This window comes from Neoarius graeffei, chromosome 2, assembly GCF_027579695.1.
Source record: "Neoarius graeffei isolate fNeoGra1 chromosome 2, fNeoGra1.pri, whole genome shotgun sequence".
NCBI lineage: Eukaryota > Metazoa > Chordata > Actinopteri > Siluriformes > Ariidae > Neoarius > Neoarius graeffei.
Genome location: NC_083570.1, coordinates 54,904,229 through 54,927,888, shown reverse-complemented (window position 1 = coordinate 54,927,888; position 23,660 = coordinate 54,904,229). Strand labels below are relative to the sequence as shown.

General features: G+C 41.3%; 1 protein-coding gene across 3 annotated transcripts in view; it reads left to right on the top strand.

The window, feature by feature from the left end:
* The first annotated feature begins 344 nt into the window (after positions 1-344).
* LOC132881694 (von Willebrand factor A domain-containing protein 5A-like) overlaps positions 345-23,660 on the top strand; it is a 69,675-nt gene continuing 46,359 nt past the window's right edge. The window contains exons 1-2 of one of the 3 annotated variants that reach the window (XM_060914459.1): positions 345-391; positions 2,554-2,627. In XM_060914459.1, coding sequence (XP_060770442.1) covers positions 2,588-2,627 — 40 coding nt within the window. In that variant the 5' untranslated portion in view covers positions 345-391; positions 2,554-2,587. The other 2 variants (XM_060914460.1, XM_060914461.1) reach the window with 2 other exon arrangements.

Genomic DNA, 23,660 nt, shown 5'->3' with positions numbered 1-23,660 from the left:
TTAATGATGCTTTTGACTTCAGCCTTACTATACTGTATATTAGTATCCATATTGTCCCTACTTGCCGCAACCAAGAAACGATCTGCAAACAAAAAACGTTGCATTACCTGTCACTATAAACGGAGATGCTCCAAACCTGCAGTGGGCGCTCTCAGCATAACAGCTCAATCGAGAGTTTTTCATTTAGGCCTTTAAGACCACGTTTTTCATTTAGACCTCGTTTAGACTTGTGTTTGAGTTTGTGATTTTGCAGCGTTTCTGTACTTGAAGCTGTTTTCTTGAACTGAGACGTATTGGGCCGTTGCCGTCCGTTTGACCCTTGTCTATCTATTGAGCTGTTACGCTGAGAGCGCCCCCTGCAGGTTTGGAGCATCTCCGTTTGCAGTGACAGGTAATGCAGCGTTTTTCGTTTGCAGATCGTTTCTCTATTTGCATCGCGTTTGATGATGCATTTGTCTTTGTTTTTTTGCAGCACGTTTTTTTCATTTAGACTTCGTTTAGACTTGCGTTTGAGTTTGTGATTTTGCAGCGTTTCTGTGCTTGAAGCTGTTTTCTCGAACTGAGACGTATTGAGGTATTTCACTCACGTGACCAAGTCATGTGACGCTGCCATTTTGGACGGCACGGCTCGAATCAGTTTGAATGCGAGGAAGGCGACAAACGAAAAACATAAAAGAAAAAGGAGCGAGATGCAGAAAACACCTTCACTATCCAGCGACGTAGGGCATTTACAGGGCGAGCAGAGGGAGAGGTATTTGCAAAAATTGAGGTTAGCAGGCTTAGAGAACGACGTTTACCTGCTTCCACCAGGATTGTTCACTGACGTACGGAAGTACACGAAGCCCTCGTCTTTACCTGACTTCGGCCCACATGATCTGTATACCTGTGTCGTTAAAAAACCATCGCCATACACAGGTATTGATCTGAAAGCGTATACGAGTTTGGATGCCTACAAATATTTTGTGTCAGGCTGGGTAACATGCCTACATCAGTGGGTCGTCCCTGGAGCCGGTGGTCGCCATCTGATTACAGCTAAGGTTTGTTCACATTTTCATTTACTTTCGGTCCTCAGGATAAACAAAATGTTATTAAATGTCATTGAAATAACTTCTTAGTCTGTTGAGACATGGCCCGTTATAAATTTGCTGTTACCAGGTAATGACCAAGAACTGTATTATTAGGGTTGGTGTAGTTTTAGCAGTGTATTAGCAACTAGCTGTTAGCACTAGCTAATGTCAACAACATCGTAGCTGGTATGTTACTGTAGCAATATTTACGTTCAGTCATTTGGATGACTGTTAAAACCTTTCAGTCTCAAGTTTTTCCTTTACTGGATTTACTAGTTTACTGAGCTAGCGCGCTCGGCGGCCAAGCCGGGCGCCATCGCGCGCTCGGCGGCCAAGCCGGGCGCCATCGCGCGCTCGGCGGCCAAGCCGGGCGCCATCGCGCGCTCGGCGGCCAAGCCGGGAGCCATCGCGCGCTCGCTCAGTAAACTAGTAAATCCAGTAAAGGAAAAACTTGAGACTGAAAGGTTTTAACAGTCATCCAAATGACTGAACGTAAATATTGCTACAGTAACATACTAGCTACTGTTGTTGACATTAGCTAGCTTGCCGTCCAAAATGGTGGACACCGGGGCGTCACGTGACCCTGTGACGTCAGGTGAAATACCTCAATTGGGCCGTTGCCGTCCGTTTGACCCTTGTCGGCCACCGTACAACACACCTGCAATTTACCGAAAGCAACATGTTTTCCTCAATATACATTGCATATAACTCGTTCTGACCTGTCTCTGAATTATGTCTGAAGTGAATTCCTTCCGTGTTTCACTCGACAGACAGCGTGCGGGAGAGTGCGCGGAGCCACTGCTTCACCATCCTGCGCAGCTGCTATCCAAAGTGTTGTAGTAGACAGAATGTCCAAAATGAAGTGTTAGTTTTCAACTGTTCAGCTAAAAAAAAATGTTATTAAAACGATTAAATGTTGTGTTTGCAATTTATTTATAATCAAAAACTGATACAGGTGGATGAAAGAGTGATAGTGTGATAAAAAAGTACTATACTAGTACTACTGAGTGATAAGAAGTCCTAGTGAATGCTTGATAAGTAGACAATAATAAATAATTAGGTGTATTTTTCGGCGCGCGCACTATGACTCAAAATAATAGTACCGGCAAGAAATAAAAGTTACTTTCACCCCTGCAAGATGACTTGATTGTGAGTCTTTCTTGAGCGTACGTAAAAATTATTTCTACGATTTGCATGAACTGCTGCATCGACAACCTATGCCCCCCTCCTGGTACCTATGCCCCTCCTTTGCCACCCTAAGGAAAAACCTCTGGAGCCGCCACTGCCCTCTTCAAGATTGTGATGAACAAAATTCACGTCTACAGCTTTAATTTAAACCTGCAGGCGTCTGCTGACTGAATCTGTAGGAGGGGTTTCCCTTCACTCACTTTCACGCTTCTGTTCGTGTTCTGTTTCATTTCTGTGTGTGTGTGAGAGAGAGAGCTTCAGTTTAATCTTGAGCTGATAAACGGTGTTTTCTTTTCAGGACTTTCCAAAGATTCCCACAAAAAGACAGCAGAATGGTGAACTGTGGTCTGTTGACAAACAAGAATGAGCCAGGTAAGATTTAGTGTATTTTTGTTTGTTAAAATCTCTCTCTCTCTCTGAGTGGGCGTGGTGTGTGTGAGTGTGTGCACGGTGCTGCCTGCGTGTTTTCGCTCCCTACTTTTTCTATAATCCCTGCCAACACACCCATGTGGGTCCCACATGGGTTGAATGTGGGCTGCCCAGCTGGGTTCCAGTCGGTTTTGGCCAAGGGTTATGCGGTGGCCCCATGTGGGCAAGCCCAGTTGGGCTAAAAGTGGGTTTCAAATGGGCCCTAGCTAAAACCTACTTGGGCAACCCAGGTTTCTCCCATCTGGGTCCCACACGGAGTTGTCCCATGCAGGCTCATTATGGGTCCCTTATTTTACCCTTTCAGGTATTGTGTGGGCAGGGACGTCACTAGGTTTGAGAGACAGGGGTAGCTTAGCACCCAGAGGATTAAAGGTATTGCGCGCGCGCAGCGCGCGCCGAACATTTTTCAGAGCACCTACTAAGGCTGTCAATCAATTCATTATTTCAAGAGCATCACACCTTGGGGACACACTTCCCACCATTTCTATTCTATTTTAAAATTGCTTTCATCATTTAATTGCTTGCTGAAGCAACTTCACCAGCTAAACTACAAAAATGTGAAAAAAAAAACAATGGTAGGTGTCATGCATTCCTGCGCAAACTGAAGAGGGCAAGTGCTTCACAAATCATGTAAACATTCTACAGAAGACTCAATATAGCCTAGGTAAAGTTAAGCAAATGCAAACCACTGACATCAAATTACAATCTCACCGTGTGTGTCTGCAAATGAAAGCATAGAATTCTGACTCTCTGCAAACCCAACTCAATGGAAGCCCGCACCGCGCCTGCTGCAGAATGCCCGCGTAGTTTTTTAAGTCCTACTAGCCTACCACTCGACGTGACGCTTGACACAGAGCCAATGAGGAGGAATCATAACGATATTAATAATATTGCATTAAACAATAAATAAGCAAGCAGAAACTGTTGTTCGGATTAACTTGCGTTGTTGATGGCTCATGTTCAGTGCTTTACTGCCTTTGTTTTTTTTGGGAAAAAAAAATAAAAATATAAATAATTTAAAAAAGGGCAAAAAATATAGGGTGGCTTTGCCATAAGATAGGGTGGCTGGAGCTACCCTAAAATGGGTCTGGCGACGTCTATGTGTGTGGGCCTATTACAGTCAGCCCATAGTACAGTTCTTTACACAAACAGCAATAACAAATACTTTTACTTCAACTGCTAACAACTCTAAATACATGTTTTGCGTGCCAATATCTTAAAAGCTGAAACATAACACTGACTCTTGAGAATGTGGTTAACACAGGCTTTAATTTTAAAAAAGAAAGAAAAGTACAGTCAGAGGAAAAAAGTTTGTACACCCTTTCAAATTTCTGGTATGGACCATCAGACCTGGTATGGACCTCAGGAGGGAGTGCAGTCTGTGCAGTATCTGTGGGGTGTGTGTGTGTGTGTGTGTGTGTGTAAGTGTGTCTTCTCACGTACTGTGTGTGTGTGTGCGTGCCTGTGTGCGTGTACAGTCAGCCATCATGTGCCTGTGAGGAGCTGTTAATGCAGACTCACACTCCTGGCTCCCTGCCAAAAAGGTGGGCCGATAGAAGGGATGTGTGTGTGCGCGCGTGCGTGTATGTCTGCATGTGTGTGTGTGTGTGTGTGTGCGCGCGTGCGTGCGTGTATGTCTGCATGTGTGTGTGTGTGTGCGCGCGTGCGTGCGTGTATGTCTGCATGTGTGTGTGTGTGTGTGTGTGTGTGTGTGTGTGTGTGAGGTGTGTGTGTGCACGCATGTATGCGTGAAAGAAAAAAAAAAGAAAAAAAATTACATTTCTGGAGGAGCTGCTACTCTGGCCTGACGGGCCTGTCTATTCCCCCCCCCCGTCCCTAGCCCCAATGAGCCATTTGGAGACTGCCTTCTCCGCATCCTTCCTCGTGATGGTATGAGTCATCGTGTTTTTCTTCAAGGCCCCTGCAAGACACACATATAGCAGTGACTTATATCATGTGACAACTCTCAGCCAAATATCGCGTTTCATGTCTGCATATTAAATGGTAGGGGGTGTGTTAAATAAAAATAAGAACCGTCGACTTCTTAACTACCCCAGACATGACCTATGCCCACCCTTACACACCTGTAGTTGCATGATTGGTATTCTCTATATTTGTAATACTGTATTGTCCACCTACCATAAACGACTTCAAACAGCTTGAGGGGCTTGAAGCCCCTCTTGCCATTTCTTCCCAAGAAGTTGAACTCTCTTGAAAACTTGTGTTCAAGGAGGAAGGCCATCATACGGCGGGTGGCCCCTCCAATGTCAGCCACAGCTGCAATCTGAGGGGTAACAAACACAATACAAGGCACAAGGCAGGTTAATCTATATTGCTCACTGGAGTAAACCTCTCAATATGGAAGCACTGCCAGATACATGGATATGAGCACACTTTAGAAGTTTCATATAAAATTCACTGTTAATGAGTTGCGTTTCATTAAGCTAGACCTGGGGTCACCAATTCAAAGCAGTCTGTATTGATACTCAGAAAACTTAATGTTTACAATGCGAAGAGCCCCCACAAAGCGATTTTTTTGATGCAAGTTATAATCATGCCGCCAGCCAGCAAAGCCACCACGAGCAACCGAATCGTTGTTCAAGTTACAACATCCAGTCATGAATTTTAACTCTTGACTAACATGATCTTGATGAATGGAAAACTCCACAAACATGTTCAAACATTGTATTGTTCAAAAGTTGTATTGAAACCAGTCCATACAATTTCGTATCTTCATCTAACTTATTTCATTTCATCAAGGCCAGGGCTATTCAATTAGAATTTCATTCGGGCCACATTTTGAAACCAAGAACTTAAGTTGGGCTGCACATGTTCAGCGGTCACTAACAACTGGCAATAGCAATTTTCAACCAGTAAAAACTATCTAAATATTATCTTAACATTGAATGTTCAATGTAGCCTTAAAAGACAAGCCAGAGAATCACAACACAAGATCATTTGTTGTCCTGCAATATCAAAACTGTTGCTATATTACTGCAGTAAACTGCAAGGGAAAAAAACTATCATACATTGTGCAATGCAATTCGTGCATTGTTCTTTATTGCAATATTTTGGACAGAGTACATCCCAGTATTGCAAGTTCAATAACTTTACTGTTATCTGACCCCACAAATTTACCAAACAGAAATTATCTGTCCTCTTAAGTGAATGTGGTTGTGATAAAACACCACCAGGGGAAAAATCGCGGGAGGAAGATGTGTACAGCAGGCTACAGAGGATTTTTGCAGTAGCATAGGCCTACATAACTGCAAGCGATCTTGAAATAATTAATTGATTAGTGACCGGGCGCATCGGAACTTGATATGGAACGTTAACGTTACGTGCATTCTGAGTGACCAACTGTAACCTTTAGCCATATGAACACTACTGCAGACACACCCCATCCTTTTTGAAGGATCTTTGAAGTGAGTTGTCAAGTCTGCGAAGCTGCATTCACGAATATTTTTTTTTACCGGACTCTAGCTTACTACAAGCGTGGATGTGCCCATTGTCTCGTCAACGCAATCACAAAGCCAGGCTGGTCTCATAACTGTGTTTCCCTCCCAACTTTTCGTTCATGTGTATGATACGGACATTCCACAAACACATCTCAAATGCTCACGCTTATTGTGCAATGGTCATCATTGGCATGTCGTTTTGATCGACTTCGGAGGTTTAATTTCTTTACCCATAAAGTAGTCCTACGAAAATTGCTTAGTCAAGGTGGTGAGTCTTCGGTGGGCATCACGCGCGGCACGGATAGTGGTCCGGGGGGGTTGTCGGGCCGTAACGCGTCACACGTTGCACAGATAGTCCGGGGGGGTAGTAGTACTACAATAATAACAAAGCTGTGTAGAACTGTAAAATAGGTATTTATTGAAATACTGAAAGAAGCTGAAAGAAGCCCGATATTTTTTGTTGTTTCCCTGCCATTTACTGCACGCAAGAAAGGAAGCAACAAGTTAGCGTCAATCATGCAATCATTGGGACAGATCGGTTTTTTTTTTTACTATTATAATTTATTTACGGCCCATCAGAGGAATGTTGGTGTGCAACGGCGAAAAATGTATGGCTTTGTCATCTAGCCTATGATTACCCTCCCCTTTTGTTGAGGAGGAAAATGCATGACCCTCTCTCATAACATCCAGACTAAATAGCTGCCCCTTCCTTCCACAAAAAAAGTTGCATGACCATTCCCTGTTTTCCTCCGGTGGACCCAACGAGAGTAATCTCGCTGGGTGGACCAACAAAAATAACGGAAGGGTCCCACGAATGTAGCCTACAGCCATAATTTATATTGCCTACCTTAATACATTTATATTAGGCCTACTTATATTAGCACATGAACATTATATAGCATTAGGCTATACTGTATAATTATTATATTATCTTTCTTATATTAGTACATGAAAATTAAATTTCACTGTAACAGTGCAAATGCACCGTTTAGATGAGCAGTTACAAATACAACTTACCTTCTTATTCCACCGACGATAATGGCAACGTCTCGACTTTCCCGCTGAACCGTTGAATTTAAAATTAAAATGTTTGTAAATATGGCCTCGAGGACATATGGCGTAGTAATATATCCAACCACTAGGTGCCGCAGTTTAGTCTAGCTGTCAGTCCCTGCGCTGAAATGCATTACCAATTCGTTTGTTTTTTTTTTGGACGCATTTTTTTTTTTTTCTTGGAACCTTGCTAGGGCGGGCGGTCGAGTTACCCAGGGCGGCTGCCTTGCCTGGAAAGTGCTGGGGGAAACACTGGAGGTTTAATTTCTTTACCCATAAAGTAGTCCTACGAAACTGCTAGATGCCGCCTCCGTGTTTAATCTTTGAAGTCGGTTGTCAAATCTGTGTATCTCCGTTGTCCGACGCCCCATAAATAATTTTCCAGTGGACTCTTCCACAGCAACCATGGACGTGGTGCTAGCTCAGTCTCATTATTGAAGATGGGAGATTGTTTGCCTAGTCAACATTTGTTTATGGACTGATTTCAGACACATCGCAAACGCACGCACCTTGTACTACAGTGCTGCTTTGGCATGACGCGAGACGCTTGTTACTGCACATCGCAACGCCCGACACTCTTCCAACGACATTGATTGAAAAGATTTGTTTAAGAATGCAAATAAGCATATTAAGAATGTAAAACGGATTGGAAATTAGAGAGGGAGGCAAACTAACTAGTGTAAGCGAGAGTTTAAAATGTATGTTTGTTCTGGAGACTCGCGAATGCTGTTAAATTTTTGAAGCGGGCCGCCAATTGAATAGGCCTGATCTAGGCCAAAGTGTAATATGTTAACACTTTTTTTACATCACCATGAGTAAACTTTCCTCGAAGAAAAAATAAAAAATATAAAAAGTATTTAACCTCAGTTTTCCAGGTTTGCGCTGCGCATATAGTGCCTGATTCGTCCCCCCCCGAACCCCTCGCGCTTGTGTGAGTCTCACAAACCCAGTTGCTCCACCACCACCAGCAGTAGCCACAGCCACTTTACGTATGTCCTGCTACTTCCTTAAAAGTTTTATGCAGTCGCTACGTGGTTATTATGGACAGGGAAAGCTGTGTGGATAAAGTTCATGTCATACGAATGTAAGCTGCAGTATGCTATTGGTGTAGCCATTTGTAAAACAATTGGGCTTTTGCATGTTAAATAACAGCCGTTCATAGGCTACAGGAAGCAACAGATAGATTCAGTTCACATACAGTACATTTAAAATACATACCAGTTCTGCCATGAAGGTGGGGTCTTGGAGTTTCTCCTCCATGGACATTAGATCAGTAATTGTCTTTAGGGGGAAACCTTCAGGAGTGGTGCGAATTAGGTCAGGCATGTTTTGACGATTTTGCACGAGGGCCTGGAGAATTCTCCCATGTTCCACTTGAGTGTCTTTCAGGTCCTCCAGTAGTCTCAAAATACGCCGAAACATGCCATCCCAAATATTTTGTCTTGGGATGAAAGACTCGGCAGCTGCAGGCGTCTCTGCAGGCGTTTGCAGAGCCCCGGGTGCACGCTGAAGAGGTGGAGGCGTTCGAAGAGCCCCAGGTGGAGGAGGAAGAGGTGGAGGCGTTCGCAGAGCCCCGGGTGGAGGAGGAAGAGGTGGAGGCGTTCGCAGAGCCCCGGGTGGAGGAGGAAGAGGTGGAGGCGTTCGCAGAGCCCCGGGTGGAGGAGGAAGAGGATGGATGTCATCATTCTCCTCATCCTCATCTTCGCTGGACATGACAACTGGCCTAAACATATATTATAATCAAGCACAATCAATAAGTTAGAGCATTTCAGTTAAACTGTAACTACTTCAACTAAAGCATTAGCTTATATTTATAAAGGAATTCACTAAGTCAGGCATCCGGGCATTTCTCATGTTTGCACCAAAATCAGGCGCCACCATACTCATTTGGGGGAAACCACAGGAGAATCGTAGGTTAGGTGTCTTATTTGAAAGCAATTTGAATAGTGTTATGTTAAATTATGTGAAGTGGTAATGAATGAACATGAAGGTAAGTTGTTGGGACATGGTAAGAAGTGATATCTACAAAAATTAGGACTTGATTGGCATTGAAAAATCACTGCATGTGCCGTTTATGTCCCCATTGGCGGGAGGCAGCAATACTACATACTACTCATGTTTTGGGAGGCAGCAATATTACAATTTGCGAACTGTTTGATGACATTAAGCTAAATTAATCATCATGTTCCTCCCATAGGGCCTTAATGTAAATATCTCCCCAATTTCAATATACAGTGGATATTGAAAGTCTACACACACCTGTTGAAATGCCAGGTTTTTATGTAAAAAAAAAAAAATGACAGAATGACAAATAATTTCACAACTTGTTCCATCTTTACTATAAATTATTACTTGTACAATGCAATTGAAAAACAAACGCAAAGCTTTAAAGGAAAAATGTAGAAAATAAAAAACTTAAATAAACATGGTTGCATAAACATGCACACCGTCAAACTAATACATTGTTTTAGCACCTTTGGCTTTTATTACAGCACTCAGACTTTTTGGGTAGGAGTCTATCGGCATGGCACATGTTGATTTAGCAAAATTTGTCAATTTCTTTTGGCAAAAGTACTCCAAATCTGATGGGTTGATGGGATCTAGGTCTGAACTCTGGCTGGGCCATTCCAAAACTTAAATTTCATTCTGGTGAAACCTATTCTTTTGTTGATTTAGGAATGTGTGTAGGGTACTTGTCGTCTGAAGGATTAAGTTTTTCTTCATATTCAACTTTCTAACAGGGCCGAAGGTTTTGCGGCAATACTGACTGTAATTTGGACCTGTTCATAATTCTCTCCTCCCTGACTAAGGCCCCAGTACCAGCTGAATAAAACAGTACAAAAGCATGATGCTGCCACTACCATACTTCACTGTAGGTATGGTGTTATTTGGGTGGTGTTTTGGCCAAATATTCTTTTGGAATTATATCCAAAATGTTCACCCTTGGTGAACTTGGTACATTTTGCAAAAAGACATCTTTAATGTCCCAAAAGCATATGGGAAAATGTGCTATGGTCTGATGAAACCAAGGTTGAACATTTTGGACATAATTTCAAAAGGTATGTTTGGTGCAAAAACAACACTGTACATCACCCAAATAACCCCATGCCTAGAGTGAAGCATGGTGGTGGAAACATCATGCTTTGTGACTGTTTTTCTTTAGCTGGAACTGGGGCCTTAGTCAGGGAGGAGGGAATTATGGACAGCTCCACATTGGCAATGGCACAAAACCTTCGTCTCCCTGTTATAATGTTGAAGATGAAGAAGAACTTAACCTTTCAGAACAACAATTACACACGAACACACTTAAATCAACAAAAGAATAGCCTCACCACAATAAGATTGAGGTTTTGGAATGGCCCAGACAGAGTTCAGACCTGAATCCCATTGAACATCTGTCAGGTAATGTGAAGAGGACTGTGCACAGGGCATGCACTTGCGATGTGTGAGATTTGGAGTACCTTTGCAAAGAACAGTGGGCTAATATTGTCACATCAAGATGTGCTATGCTGATAGACACCATGTCAAAAAGTCTGAGTGCTGTAATAAAAGCCAACGATGTTAAGACAATGCATTAGTATAAGGCTGTGCATATTTATGCAACCATATTAATTCAAGTTTTTTATTTTCTGTATTTTCCATTTAAAGTTTGGAGTTTTTCAATTGCATTGTACATGTTATCATTTATATTAAATGTGGAAAAGGTTGTGAAATTATTTGTCTTTGTTATTTTTTTGCATCACAAAAACTTGACATTTGAACAGGGGTGTGTAGACTTGTATAGGCACTGTAGCAGTACTTTGGCAACGCGACAGTGATGACACGCCGACTTAGTTAATATACAGTAAACACTCTGTGTATATGCCATATTATATATATATATATATATATATATATATATATATATATATATATATAAAATTCAAATAGGCTCACCGCTTTTTTCGCTTCCCCCGGCCCATACTGTCCGAACACTCAGGCTCTGTACCTACATCAGTATGTCTATGTTCCTCTTGCATTAATTTTGCATGTGCACTTTCATATGTTGCTGTGGGAGACAGATAAATCAGTAAATCAGGCAATTATCAGGCATAAATCAGGCAATTACTTTAATTCAGATAACATTTTAAAGGTGCAGTGTGTAACATTGTGGCCAAAGTAGGTATTGCAACTACTCTGTTCATTGAAAATGTGATGCCATGAATATTTACTTATATAATTATTATATTTACTTGTATACATACTTAATAATATTTGCTAGTATGACCAAAATACAGTAAGTTTTCCTGCTAAAAATTCCCATTTCTGGAAATCCAAAATGGCACACATGGAGAAGATCCCATTTTTCATGTACGAAAAGTGCAATTTTCCCAGTCATAATGACTACATAGAATTTGATGGTGATGGTAAGTATTTGTGAAAAAGGTAACATTTGTGAATGGGCAGCATGAATTCTGGAAACAAACTACTAAAGATATTACACACAGCACCTTTAAGATGGAAAATGAGTTCTTGCATGCTTTTTAACACTATTGAATTTTTTTGTATCAAACTGTAGAGCAACTCCCCTTGATCAGTTTATAGATTGGTCAAACCAGCAGTAATTCAGAATCTAATAAAACTAAGAAGTCATTGATAGTGTAGGATTAGTATCTTAATAACTATACCACTGGATGTGGTTATACATTGTTAAGAATTTTTTTTGAGTTCATAAAGTTTTGGGCTTTAATGAAAACCCCACTGCCCAAAATATGACAACTATCTAGGACATGACAATCATCTTTATTATGCCATTGTAATGTCTCCATTTAAAGGCCCCAACAATGTATTTAATTTATGCATCTATTCTACAGTGATGACACAAGATTTCTATCATATCTTTTAATAAAATACATCTAACTACCTTCTTCAGAGACTAAGCAATGAAGGTTTAAGTAACTGTTGACAATTCTGTTAATTTTTTTTCCTGAAAATATATGCTCAGTGTTGGAAAGACTGCCTGTTAATTCACCTTTGGCTAAGGCCCGCACTAGAATGTTGATTGACCAATCACAGCGCAAAAAAAGGTCCGACAGAGGTCTACAGTTTTTGACAGCGCAAATTCTTGCAACTGTAACCCAAGGGGGCGGGACTTAGCCAAAGGCGAATTATGTTCATGTGTCCAATGTGCGTCGAGTATGCTATTCATGTTCCCGTGCTCAGTCAGTCAAGGTCGTTGGTGAAGATTGTGTCGTTTGATGATGCAGCATTTGTCGAAAGCGAGTCAAGCGGGGGATGCCCTTCTCTGTGCGTAATTGTCTCAAAAAGTGAGCTATTCTGTCTTAATGTCGAATGTTTGTGTCTTATTTCTCCTGTATATTGTGTGTCAGACATTTTTAGATTGTTAAATGGAAGCCTTGGAAACCGTTTTTGCCATCAAATTTTAACCTACAGTCGGAGGAAAATGTTTGTACACCCTTTGGAATTTTTTACATTTCTGCCTAAATTGGTCATAAAACATCATCTGAACTCTCCAGCAATCTTAAGAATGAACAAACAGTGTCTGCTTGAACTAAAACCACCCACACATTTGCGTTTTATCATATTTTTATTGACCATAAGATGGAATTATTCACAGGATAGGGAGGCATAAGTAAGTACACCCTTTGATTTAGTAGCTGGTTGACCCTCCTCTGGCTGCAATAACTTCAACCAGACGTTTCCTGTAGTTGCAGACTAGACGGGCACAACGATCAGGAGAAATCTTGCACCATTCCTCTTTGCAAAACTGTTACAATTCAGCAAGATTCCTGGGATGCCTGGAATGGATGGCTTTCTTGAGGTCATGCCACAACATCTCGATTGGATTGAGGTCGGGGCTTTGACTGGGCCATTCCAGAACGTGAATTTTGTTCTTCTGAAGCCATTCTAATGTCGACCTGCTTCTGTGTTTAGGGTCATTGTCCTGTTGCAGGACCCATCCTCTCTTGAGTTTCAACTTTTTGACAGATTGCCTCAGGTTTTTCTGCAAAATATCTTGATATACTTGAGAATTCATTTTCCCATTGATTATAGCCAGTTGTCCAGGCCCAGAGGCAGCAAAGCACCCCCACACCATGATGCTACCGCCGCCATACTTGACGGTGGGGATGAGGTTTTGCTGATGGTGTGCTGTACCGACTTTCCTCCACACATGATGTGGTGTGTTCCCCCCAAACAATTCAACTTTGGTTTCATCAGACCACAATATGTTTTTCCAGTGGCGCTGAGGAGCATCCAAATGCTTTTTCGCGAACTCCAAACGAGCAGAAATGTTCTTTCTGGACAGCAATGGCTTCCTCCGTGGCCTTCTCCCATGAATCCCATTCTTGTTCAGTGTCTTTCTTATAGTCGATGTGTCCACAGAGATGTCTGCATGTTTCAGTGATTTCCTCAAGTCTTCAGCGGACACTCTTGGATTCTTTTTTACCTCATTGATGATGACTCGCAGCGCCTTTGGAGTGATCTTCGCAGGGCGGCCACTCCTTGGCAGAGTAACAACCGTTCCAAATTGTCTTCATTTATACACAATTTTTCTAACTGTAGACACATGAACACCAAGGGTCTTAGAGATGGTTTTGTAACCCTTTTTAGCTTTATACAAATCAATTATTTTGTGTCTTAAGTCTTCAGACAGCTCCTTTGAGCGAGGCATGATGCACAGAACATGCCTCTCATCAAAACACACCTTTTAACTGGTTTTCCAGTGGGGTGGGTAGCTTACGACACACCTCAGTGATTGGACATCAGGTTGGCTCACACCTGAGTCAAATTGTTTAATCATCTAATTAGTCTAATTAGCTCTTGGATGAGCCTTAGCTAAGGGTGTACTTACTTATGCCTCCCTATCCTGTCAATATTTCCATCTTATGGCCAATAAAAATATGATAACATGTAATTGTTTGAGTGGTTTTAGTTCAAGCAGACACTGTTTGTTTATTCTTAAGATTGCTGGAGAGTTCAGGCGATGTTTTATGACCAATTTAGGCAGAAATGTAAAAAATTCCAAAGGGTGTACAAACATTTTCCTCCGACTGTAAGGTTCCTTCAGTTAGATTGACTTAATGCCTCGAAGTTCCTGCAACTATTAGGGTGACCAACCGTCCCGCGTAGCACGTGCACGTACAGCGTTGGAAGCAAAATTAATGCGTCCCACAAATTCAGAACGTGTCCCGCAGAATTGATGCTTGCTGGGGGCGTCTTGTGACAATTCAGTCTCACTATTTGGCCGGTAACTGATTCTTGGGTATGACCAATTAAATCTAGAACGGCTAGAAACAGCCATTTCAGGAGAAAATTTAGTTTGAGATAGTTTACAGCGCGAGAGTGGTGTATTTTAATCTTCAGCTCTGAGCGCGAGGACCTACAAACTACAAGTCGCTAAACATGTTCAGTTTACATTATTTTCTGATTTGCGTGGATGTTTTCACACCTTAATATTCCTGCGTATTTCTTCTACTATGCTTCCCAACTGACAAGACTTTGGTTAAATAACTTGCATTAACATAAGACAGGTCGTAGCTGTCCCTCTTGCCCTTCCGACCATTTTGTATAAAAACGCTCAAAAAAGGATGACAGAATGACAGTGGCACTTCGGCAGATAATGGCATCTGTGTATGCATTAGTTTGTATTATTATGAGAAAAATATCCCAGAAGAGGTGTTGTTTCACACACACCGAGGGCAAGCGAAAGTAGTGGCTTTGCGCATCAGCATGGAATATTTTGCATATGGACACAGGGACGTTTCAAAGCATTTTGGAGCCCTAGGCAGAGAGAGACTTGGGGGCCCCTTTTTTCTTATTCAAACTATTCCGGAGGATTTAAATTATACTATGTTATTACATTATATTATTTAGTATTTTAGTCTATTATACTACATTATGGGGGGGGGGGGGGGGCATTGTCCCACAAAAACATACCCTTTGTCCCTCCTTGGGCTTACGAGCAGGTGGTCACCCTAGCAACTATTAGTACCAATTCTTTCCTATTTCATGCTTCACATGCCTGTCTATGTGTCTGTGCAGTAGTATAGTGTTAATTCATTTTCCCCTTGTAGACCACACACACTTTGGTTCACCCACTTGGGTTATTTCATCTCTACAGTAAATTGAATGTAAAAACAAGTCTAAAGTTTTGTACCCAGTGCTTTGCTGCACCTACTGTAATTTAACATAATATGATACAAAATACATATGGGCGCATTACCAGCTTTTCTCCTCACTGTGACTTTGAAGGTTATCCAGTCACTGGAAGGATCTCGTTCCTTTATTGCTGCCCTTGTGAAGCTGGTTTTCGGGGGTGGCCAGTAGCATTCTTCTTCTTCCGGGCCTGTAAACCACTTCGTGGATATTACCGCCAGTCCGCCATTTTGGAACTCCACCACCGCATAAGGCAACATGCTTAAAAAAAAATAATAATAATAATAATAATAAAATAATAATAAAAAAACAGCACATTAGTGCAATAGTGGCAATGCCACATGTCCTGTTTTGTAAGACAACAACACCATTTTTGTTGTCATGTCCGCCACAGGAAATAGCTGCAAATGTTCAGACAAATTGCAAACAAAAAGTATCCCAAGGCGTGAGGAATCCATTGGATAGCTGAAAAAGGATTTGCTGCTTTCAAAACAACTACACAGGACTTTCACAGTTCCAGATACTGAAAAAAATGTTTCGCACCACAACAACCCTTCCCGTGACAGAAAAACAATTGTCACCACGGGAGAAGGAGATCCTTGTCTTTCCATCATTGTATGATTTGTATTGATACCATGTTGAAACGGCATTTATTGTTGGGCCAGAAAAGTGGAGCTGACTAAGAATTGGGCTTGAAACAGACGTTGCCTTTTGGATTGCCAAATTCTGCTTCTCATGGATCCGCTTCACAAGCTGTTTGACAGGGTCTTGAGGTCTACGGACAAGCTTTTTTAGTTTACCTAAATAGGTCTCAAATGGGAAAGCTGACACATTGTCTAACGGGCCGAATTTCTTTGCATCGTCCGCTAGGTGTATCAGGGAGTGCATATTATAACTGACAAATTCAGTGCCATAAATGGAAGCTAACTCTGTTACAAAAAGTTTCAAAATCTCCTCAGCATAGTCACAATTTTCTGGACAACATAAAGTCAGACTCAGGAGAATTCTCATAGAGACAGATAGAAGCAAAAAGTGTCTGTACATTCTATTGGGTATGTTATTCAGAAGTACAACAGGGCCAGTATAAAGTAAAAATTGTCTAAGCTCTGTCGCTTTCCATGTTGCAAACTCTAATAAGGATCGTGGTTTCCTTGCGAAGTTGGTGGGTAAGCAGTGTCTGATGGAGACCATATATGCTGACATGGCGACAAAGAATTTCATCGACTGCCTGCATGTCAATGGCCCCTTAATCCAAAGGAATATCAATTTGCGCATTGCCTCCAAACACACAAGGTGCATGTAATCCAATACAAAACTGGTAACTAAACCAATACCCAAGTAATTTAGGGGGGAGACTGAAAGTTGATGCTGTTCATAGCCTTGCCTACCAAATTTCTCATCGGTCCTGAGCTCTGCTGATATTTCAGGATAAACCACCTTCCCGTTCATATGCTGGCCTTTCTGAATGCACCTCTCACACCCATAATAACCTGTGTGACCTTTTGTACATTTAACAAAAGCCCGAGCTGGTGCATCACAAATAAAAGCATCAGGCATTGCAACGCTGAAATGGAGGTCATTGTGCACTATACCAGTTTGACAGATGGCTTTCATATCAGTGATAAATTCCTGCAAATACTCCTGTACGTTCGCTGGTTTAGACAGGCCCGAGTAAACTCCAATTACAAAAACGTTGCACTCTGGAATTTCCTTTATTCTACCTAGAATAGGCCACAGACTCATATTTGAGCTACGGAATAACGGCAATCCATCAATGTTGATTCTTAATGTGAGTGTAGTCACATCTGGCACATGTCCTAAATTTTTAAGTTCAGCAACGACAGCATTTCTGATCCCAAAATGGTAGTAGGACCCCCCGGCCACATTGCTGACATTACAAGATCGATCAGTGGACATAAGCGTTCTGGCATCCAGTGGGACGTCTAGGCCCTTCCTCCTCAGGATTTTAAGCAGTGCAGATAGTGCTGTTTGTGGGATGTTGTATTCTGCCGCCCACTCAACAATCCCACAGTCGTCGTCGTCATCATTTTCAGAAGAACCTTCATCTTCATCCAGATCACTGTCACAATCTGGTCTGTCACACTCATAAAAAAACGAGTTTTCACCCAAGTCAAAATTGTCGTCACAAGCATCATAGAAAATGTCAGTGGAATCTTCGCTTTCGGATTGCTCTGACACATCATCCAGTGACTCCTCAACAAGACGCAAATGTTCCTCCACTTTAGCCAATATTTTACGCCTTTTTGTTCTTTCCGAACACTCCATTGTTTCTAAAAAAAAAAAAAAATTAATAGAAAAAAATCTCTGACTAAGGCACTCCAGATTAAAATGTCTTTAATATTTTAGACAAGTCCTACATGGACAAATTAAAAACAAAGCCCACGCGTAGCGGCATGGGTGCCTTCTTCAGGGCAATATCACAAAGGAACAAGGTAGCTTTGTTCAAGATGTAGAAAAGGACAGGTGAAGACAATTGGATAATTAGTCCTGAAGCTCTACACATTGCTGAGTCCGCCCCTTACACAGCTCCCAGCACTAAAAAGTTTTCCATCAAAAACTGTCAATCAATCGTAATGGATCGGAGTAGTGCCTTGAAAGCATTAATTATTGTGCAGGTGCTATTTACATGTTTAATTTTAGAAGCCCAACTACTGCTCCAAGAGCACAGGTGATGTGATTAGGGGATAGGATTTGGGGAAATAGCCATCTACAGGTTTGGAATGCTTATGAATGTGATTGAAAATGCAGATGTTCGGTTATGTGTGGAAGGGATTTTTTTCGAAGACGAGGTGGTGTGGATAATAAAACATTTTTATAAACGGAGGGGGGAAATGTTCGGTTTTAAAAAATACCCGGCTACGTGTGTACATGGCATTAGATTCCCCTTTGTGCTCCCCTTCTCCTATTGTATATACTCTAAAGATGATCAAAAGTTTCTTGGGGTCTATTAAAAATGCCAGAGGGGTCAAAGTGGAAGAGCATTTTCCAGACACAAAACAATTTAGCGCGGCAGTTCAGCATTTCAAGCGTGTGAAAGGTAATTTTACTGAACAAGAGGGTTATAGACTTAATAAATTGCTGACAAAGCTCAATCAACAAGCAGATGAAAATGATGGTAATGAGACAGGGTAAATTTATTGTTTTGTGTTTATTATTTTTGTTTGTTTACTTGATTTCATGCTCTCTTTCATTTATGGGTGATTTTAAAATAGCAACCCTAAACATCAATGGTGCAAGAGATTTTAGGAAGAGAACAAAATTGTTTGAGTTGATGAAACAAAAGCATGTGGATGTCATGTTTATCCAAGAAACACATAGCAATGATAAAAATGCTGTTGACTGGGTCAGAGAGTGGGAAGGGAAAACCTTTCTTAGTCATACAAAACCTCTGTGAGTGAAGGAGTTGGATTGTTATTCTCTAAAAGCTTTGTTCCTCAGTCTTACTCTGTTGAGAATGCAGTAGAAGGAAGGCTCTTAAAAGTGCGAGCCATCTTTGAGAAGTGTGTGTTTGTTTTCATGTGTGTTTATGCACCTTCAACCGGAGTTGATCGAATGATCTTTTTAGACCAATTACACAATGCACTGAAGAATTGTAACAAAGATGAATATTTAATTCTATCAGGGGATTTTAATTGTACAGAAAAAGATATAAATCGAAATCACCCTGAGTCACACAGTGCTTCACGCAAGAAAATCATTGAACTAGTTAATATGCATGACTTAAGTGATATTTGGAGGAATTTTAATTATCAAAGACTGTATACATGGGTACATTTTTTCTGGACTAATTTTAGAGAGACCAAGCCCTCTTTTAAATCCTTACAGCAATGGTGGGATTTTGGGAAAGTTCAGATTAAACAGCTGTGTCAACAATATACTTCCAGCGTCACAAATGATCTTATTAGATCTATGACCAGACTTGAACGTGAAATAGTAGAACTTCAAGATATAGCTGAATTAGCAGGAGATTCTGCACATACTGAGGTGGCAAAAACAAAAAAAAAGTGGCTCTGGCTGATTTGCTTGATGTAAGAGCACAAGGTGCCTTGGTGCGATCCCGATATCAAAATGTGGCTCAGATGGATGCACCATCCAATTTTTTTTGTTTTGTTTTGTTTTGGAGTGGAAAAATGGACAGGCAAAATGTATGCATGCCCTCCTTTCAGAGTCTGGTAGTCTTTCAGAAGACCCAGCAGAAATTCGGAAAATTGCAGTCAGTTTCTATGCCAGCCTCTATACCAGTGAGTACACTGAAAAGCCTGTCATGGAAAATTTATTTTTTTGAAAATCTTCCAAAGATTCCAGAGGAATCTGTTAATGACTTGGAGGCTGCATTTTCTTTGGATGAATTAACTCCAGAGCATGGATTGTGGGAAGGGGCCTGGTGTTGATGGGTTGCGCGTAGAGTTCTACAGATGCTTCTGGCCTGATCTTGGAGAAGACCTGCTAGAAGTATTAAATGATAGCATTTATAAAGGACAGCTACCCAAGAGCTGTAAACGAGCTGTTTTAACTCTGCTTCCAAAGAAAGGTAACCTGCAGGACATTAGGAACTGGAGGCCTGTTGCACTGCTGTACTGTGATTTATAAACTGCTTTCAAAAACCCTGTCTAATAGATTAAGGAAGGTGATTGGAGAGGTAATCCACGCTGATCAAGCCTATTGTGTACCAAACAGATGCCAGCACTGAATTTGGATGCTGGTTTAATCTCTTTAGATCAAGAAAAAGTGTTTGATCGAGTTGAACACGAATATTTATGGAAACCCTTGCAGCCTTTGGTTTTAGCCCAGTATTTATTGATAAGATCAAAGTATTGTATTGTAACGCTGAGAGTACAACCCCGATTCCAAAAAAGTTGGGACAAAGTACAAATTGTAAATAAAAACGGAATGCAATAATTTACAAATCTCAAAAACTGATATTGTATTCACAATAGAGCATAGACAACATATCAAATGTTGAAAGTGAGACATTTTGAAATTTCATGCCAAATATTTGCTCATTTGAAATTTCATGACCGCAACACATCTCAAAGTTGGGACAGGGGCAATAAGAGGCTGGAAAAGTTAAAGGTACAAAAAAGGAACAGCTGGAGGACCAAATTGCAACTCATTAGATCAATTGGCAATAGGTCATTAACATGACTGGGTATAAAAAGAGCATCTTGGAGTGGCAGCGGCTCTCAGAAGTAAAGCTGGGAAGAGGATCACCAATCCCCCTAATTCTGCACTGACAAATAGTGGAGCAATATCAGAAAGGAGTTCGACAGTGTAAAATTGCAAAGAGTTTGAACATATCATCATCTACAGTGCATAATATCATCAAAAGATTCAGAGAATCTGGAAGAATCTCTGTGCGTAAGGGTCAAGGCTGGAAAACCATACTGGGTGCCTGTGATCTTCGGGCCCTTAGACGGCACTGCATCACATACAGGCATGCTTCTGTATTGGAAATCACAAAATGGGCTCAGAATATTTCCAGAGAACATTATCTGTGAACACAATTCACCGTGCCATCCGCCGTTGCCAGCTAAAACTCCATAGTTCAAAGAAGAAGCCGTATCTAAACATGATCCAGAAGCGCAGATGTCTTTTCTGGGCCAAGGCTCATTTAAAATGGACTGTGGCAAAGTGGAAAACTGTTCTGTGGTCAGACGAATCAAAATTTGAAGTTCTTTATGGAAATCAGGGAGGCCGTGTCATTCGGACTAAAGAGGAGAAGGACGACCCAAGTTGTTATCAGCGCTCAATTCAGAAGCCTGCATCTCTGATGGTATGGGGTTGCAGTAGTGCGTGTGGCATGAGCAGCTTACACATCTGGAAAGACACCATCAATGCTGAAAGGTATATCCAGGTTCTAGAGCAACATATGCTCCCATCCAGACGACGTCTCTTTCAGGGAAGACCTTGCATTTTCCAACATGACAATGCCAAACCACATACTGCATCAATTACAGCATCATGGCTGCGTAGAAGAAGGGTCCGGGTACTGAACTGGCCAGCCTGCAGTCCAGATCTTTCACCCATAGAAAACATTTGGTGCATCATAAAACGGAAGATACAACAAAAAAGACCTAAGACAGTTGAGCAACTAGAATCCTACATTTTTATTCCCATTTATGCAGCATACAGGTGTCGAGGATGGAGACACTATCCACTCAGAAATGTATTGAAAAATAAAGGTTCTGCGTATCTCCTTTAAGGCTGACATGGAGACTACGCCCATGTTTACATTAGACCGTATCAGCGGATCATCAGATTAACGTTTTTAAAACGATTAGTGTGCACACAGCAACACCAATACACGATTCGCCTGCACACAGCAACGCCAATACACGGATACGCTCGGCTCCGCAGGCATCCTGCGCTCCAAATCACTCCGCCCTGAACAGCGAGTATCCTCTGGAGGGTGCGCACTCCGGCCCTGCGCAGCTCACACAGCGCGCGAGTGAAGTGCACGAGCCACGATTCGGGACTGAGCCGCTGTGTGTGTGATCCCAGCGCATATCACTTACCACTTGCAAGTGGAAGGATGGCAAGCCTAAAGACAATCATAACTACACAATGGGCAGTATTTGCATCAGTATTTGAAGTATTTTCATACTTTTATACTCTTTTTAATGAAAGGTGATACAAGGCGGAAGTCCGCAGTCGCGTCACATGACCAACGCCAGCGAATCAGGAAGGTGGATGTCACAGTGACGTTGTCCAATGACGACGCCAGCTAGAGCTCAGCACAGCGTATCCGCGTATCTCAATGTTTACACAGCACCGGAGCTGACACGATCTGGATTGAATACGTGGACGCTGGCGGATTCCCGTTTCCCGGCGTTTCCAGGCGGTTTAATGTAAACGGACAGTGCATCCGCGAAGAAAACGAGACAGATACGGTCTAATGTAAACTTGGCCTACAGTTGAGATGCTCCATCCCCTCTTCAAGAAGATCTGGGAAGAAGAATAGGTGCCATCAGAGTGGAAAAACGATATATTTTTTCAAAAACAGTTAAAATTCTCAGTTTCAGCATTTGATACGTTGTCTTTGTACAATTTTCAATTAAAATAGGGTTTTAAATGATTTGCAGTAGGGATTCCATGATTTTGAAAATTATTGAATTCTGTTTTTATTTACAGTTTCTACAGCGTCACAACTTTTTTTGGAATTGGGGTTGTAGTGTAAATGGTAGGTCTGATGCTGTGGGTTGTGTAAAACATGGAACCACAAAAAAAAAAAAATCTCCGAGGCACGGTTGGTTGTGCAAAACAGTGGTTTCATGTTTTGCACAACCCACAGCATCAGACTCCCCAATGGGTAATACATATACATGTCATGTGTATGTATGATCCATCATCATGCATACACATGACATGAGATGAATGTTCTACAACACAAACTCCAGGAAACATGTCCAGACATGTCCAAAATTTGTGTCAAATCATGTCAGAATTTACAACAACATGACATTTTAAGACCTTATACAGTATTCCTAAAATCTACTGTAAGATGTGTTAAGGATATTTGGCCCTTCATATTTACAAAATATGAAGTTGGTATCTTGAACAAACTATATTTATTAAGGTATCAAATATGCCATGTTTCACAACAAACAGAAATGTAAGATACAGAGCCACTGGACTTGAAATACAATCACAAAATTGTATCACAGAACTAATATTTGTATTTTATGTCTCAATATTTAGCTTATCTTTATTCTGCAAGTTTTACCATTCCCAGTTCTACAATTTAAACAAACTACAGTGTCAGTAGAAGCAAAACTTCAAACATCAGCCACTGTAAATACACTGGTGCTTGAAAGTTCGTGAACCCTTTAGAATTTTCTATATTTCTGCATAAATATGACACAAAACATCAGATTTTCACACAAATCCTAAAAGTAGAGAAAGAGAACCCAGTTAAACAAATGAGACAAAAATATACTTGGTCATTTATTTACTGAGGAAAATGATCCAGTATTACATATCTGTGAGTGGCAAAAGTATGTGAACCTCTAGGGTTAGCGGTTAATTTGAAGGTGAAATTAGAGTCAGGTGTTTTCAATCAATGGGATGACAATCGGGTGTGAGTGGGCACCCTGTTTTATTTAAAGAACAGGCATCTATCAAAATCTGATCTTCACAACCCCTGTTTCTGGAAGTATATCATGGCACAAACAAAGGAGATTTCTGAGGACCTCAGAAAAAGCATTGTTGATGCTCATCATGCTGGAAAAGGTTACAAAACTATCTCTAAAGAGTTTGGACTCCATCAATCCACAGTCAGACAGATTGT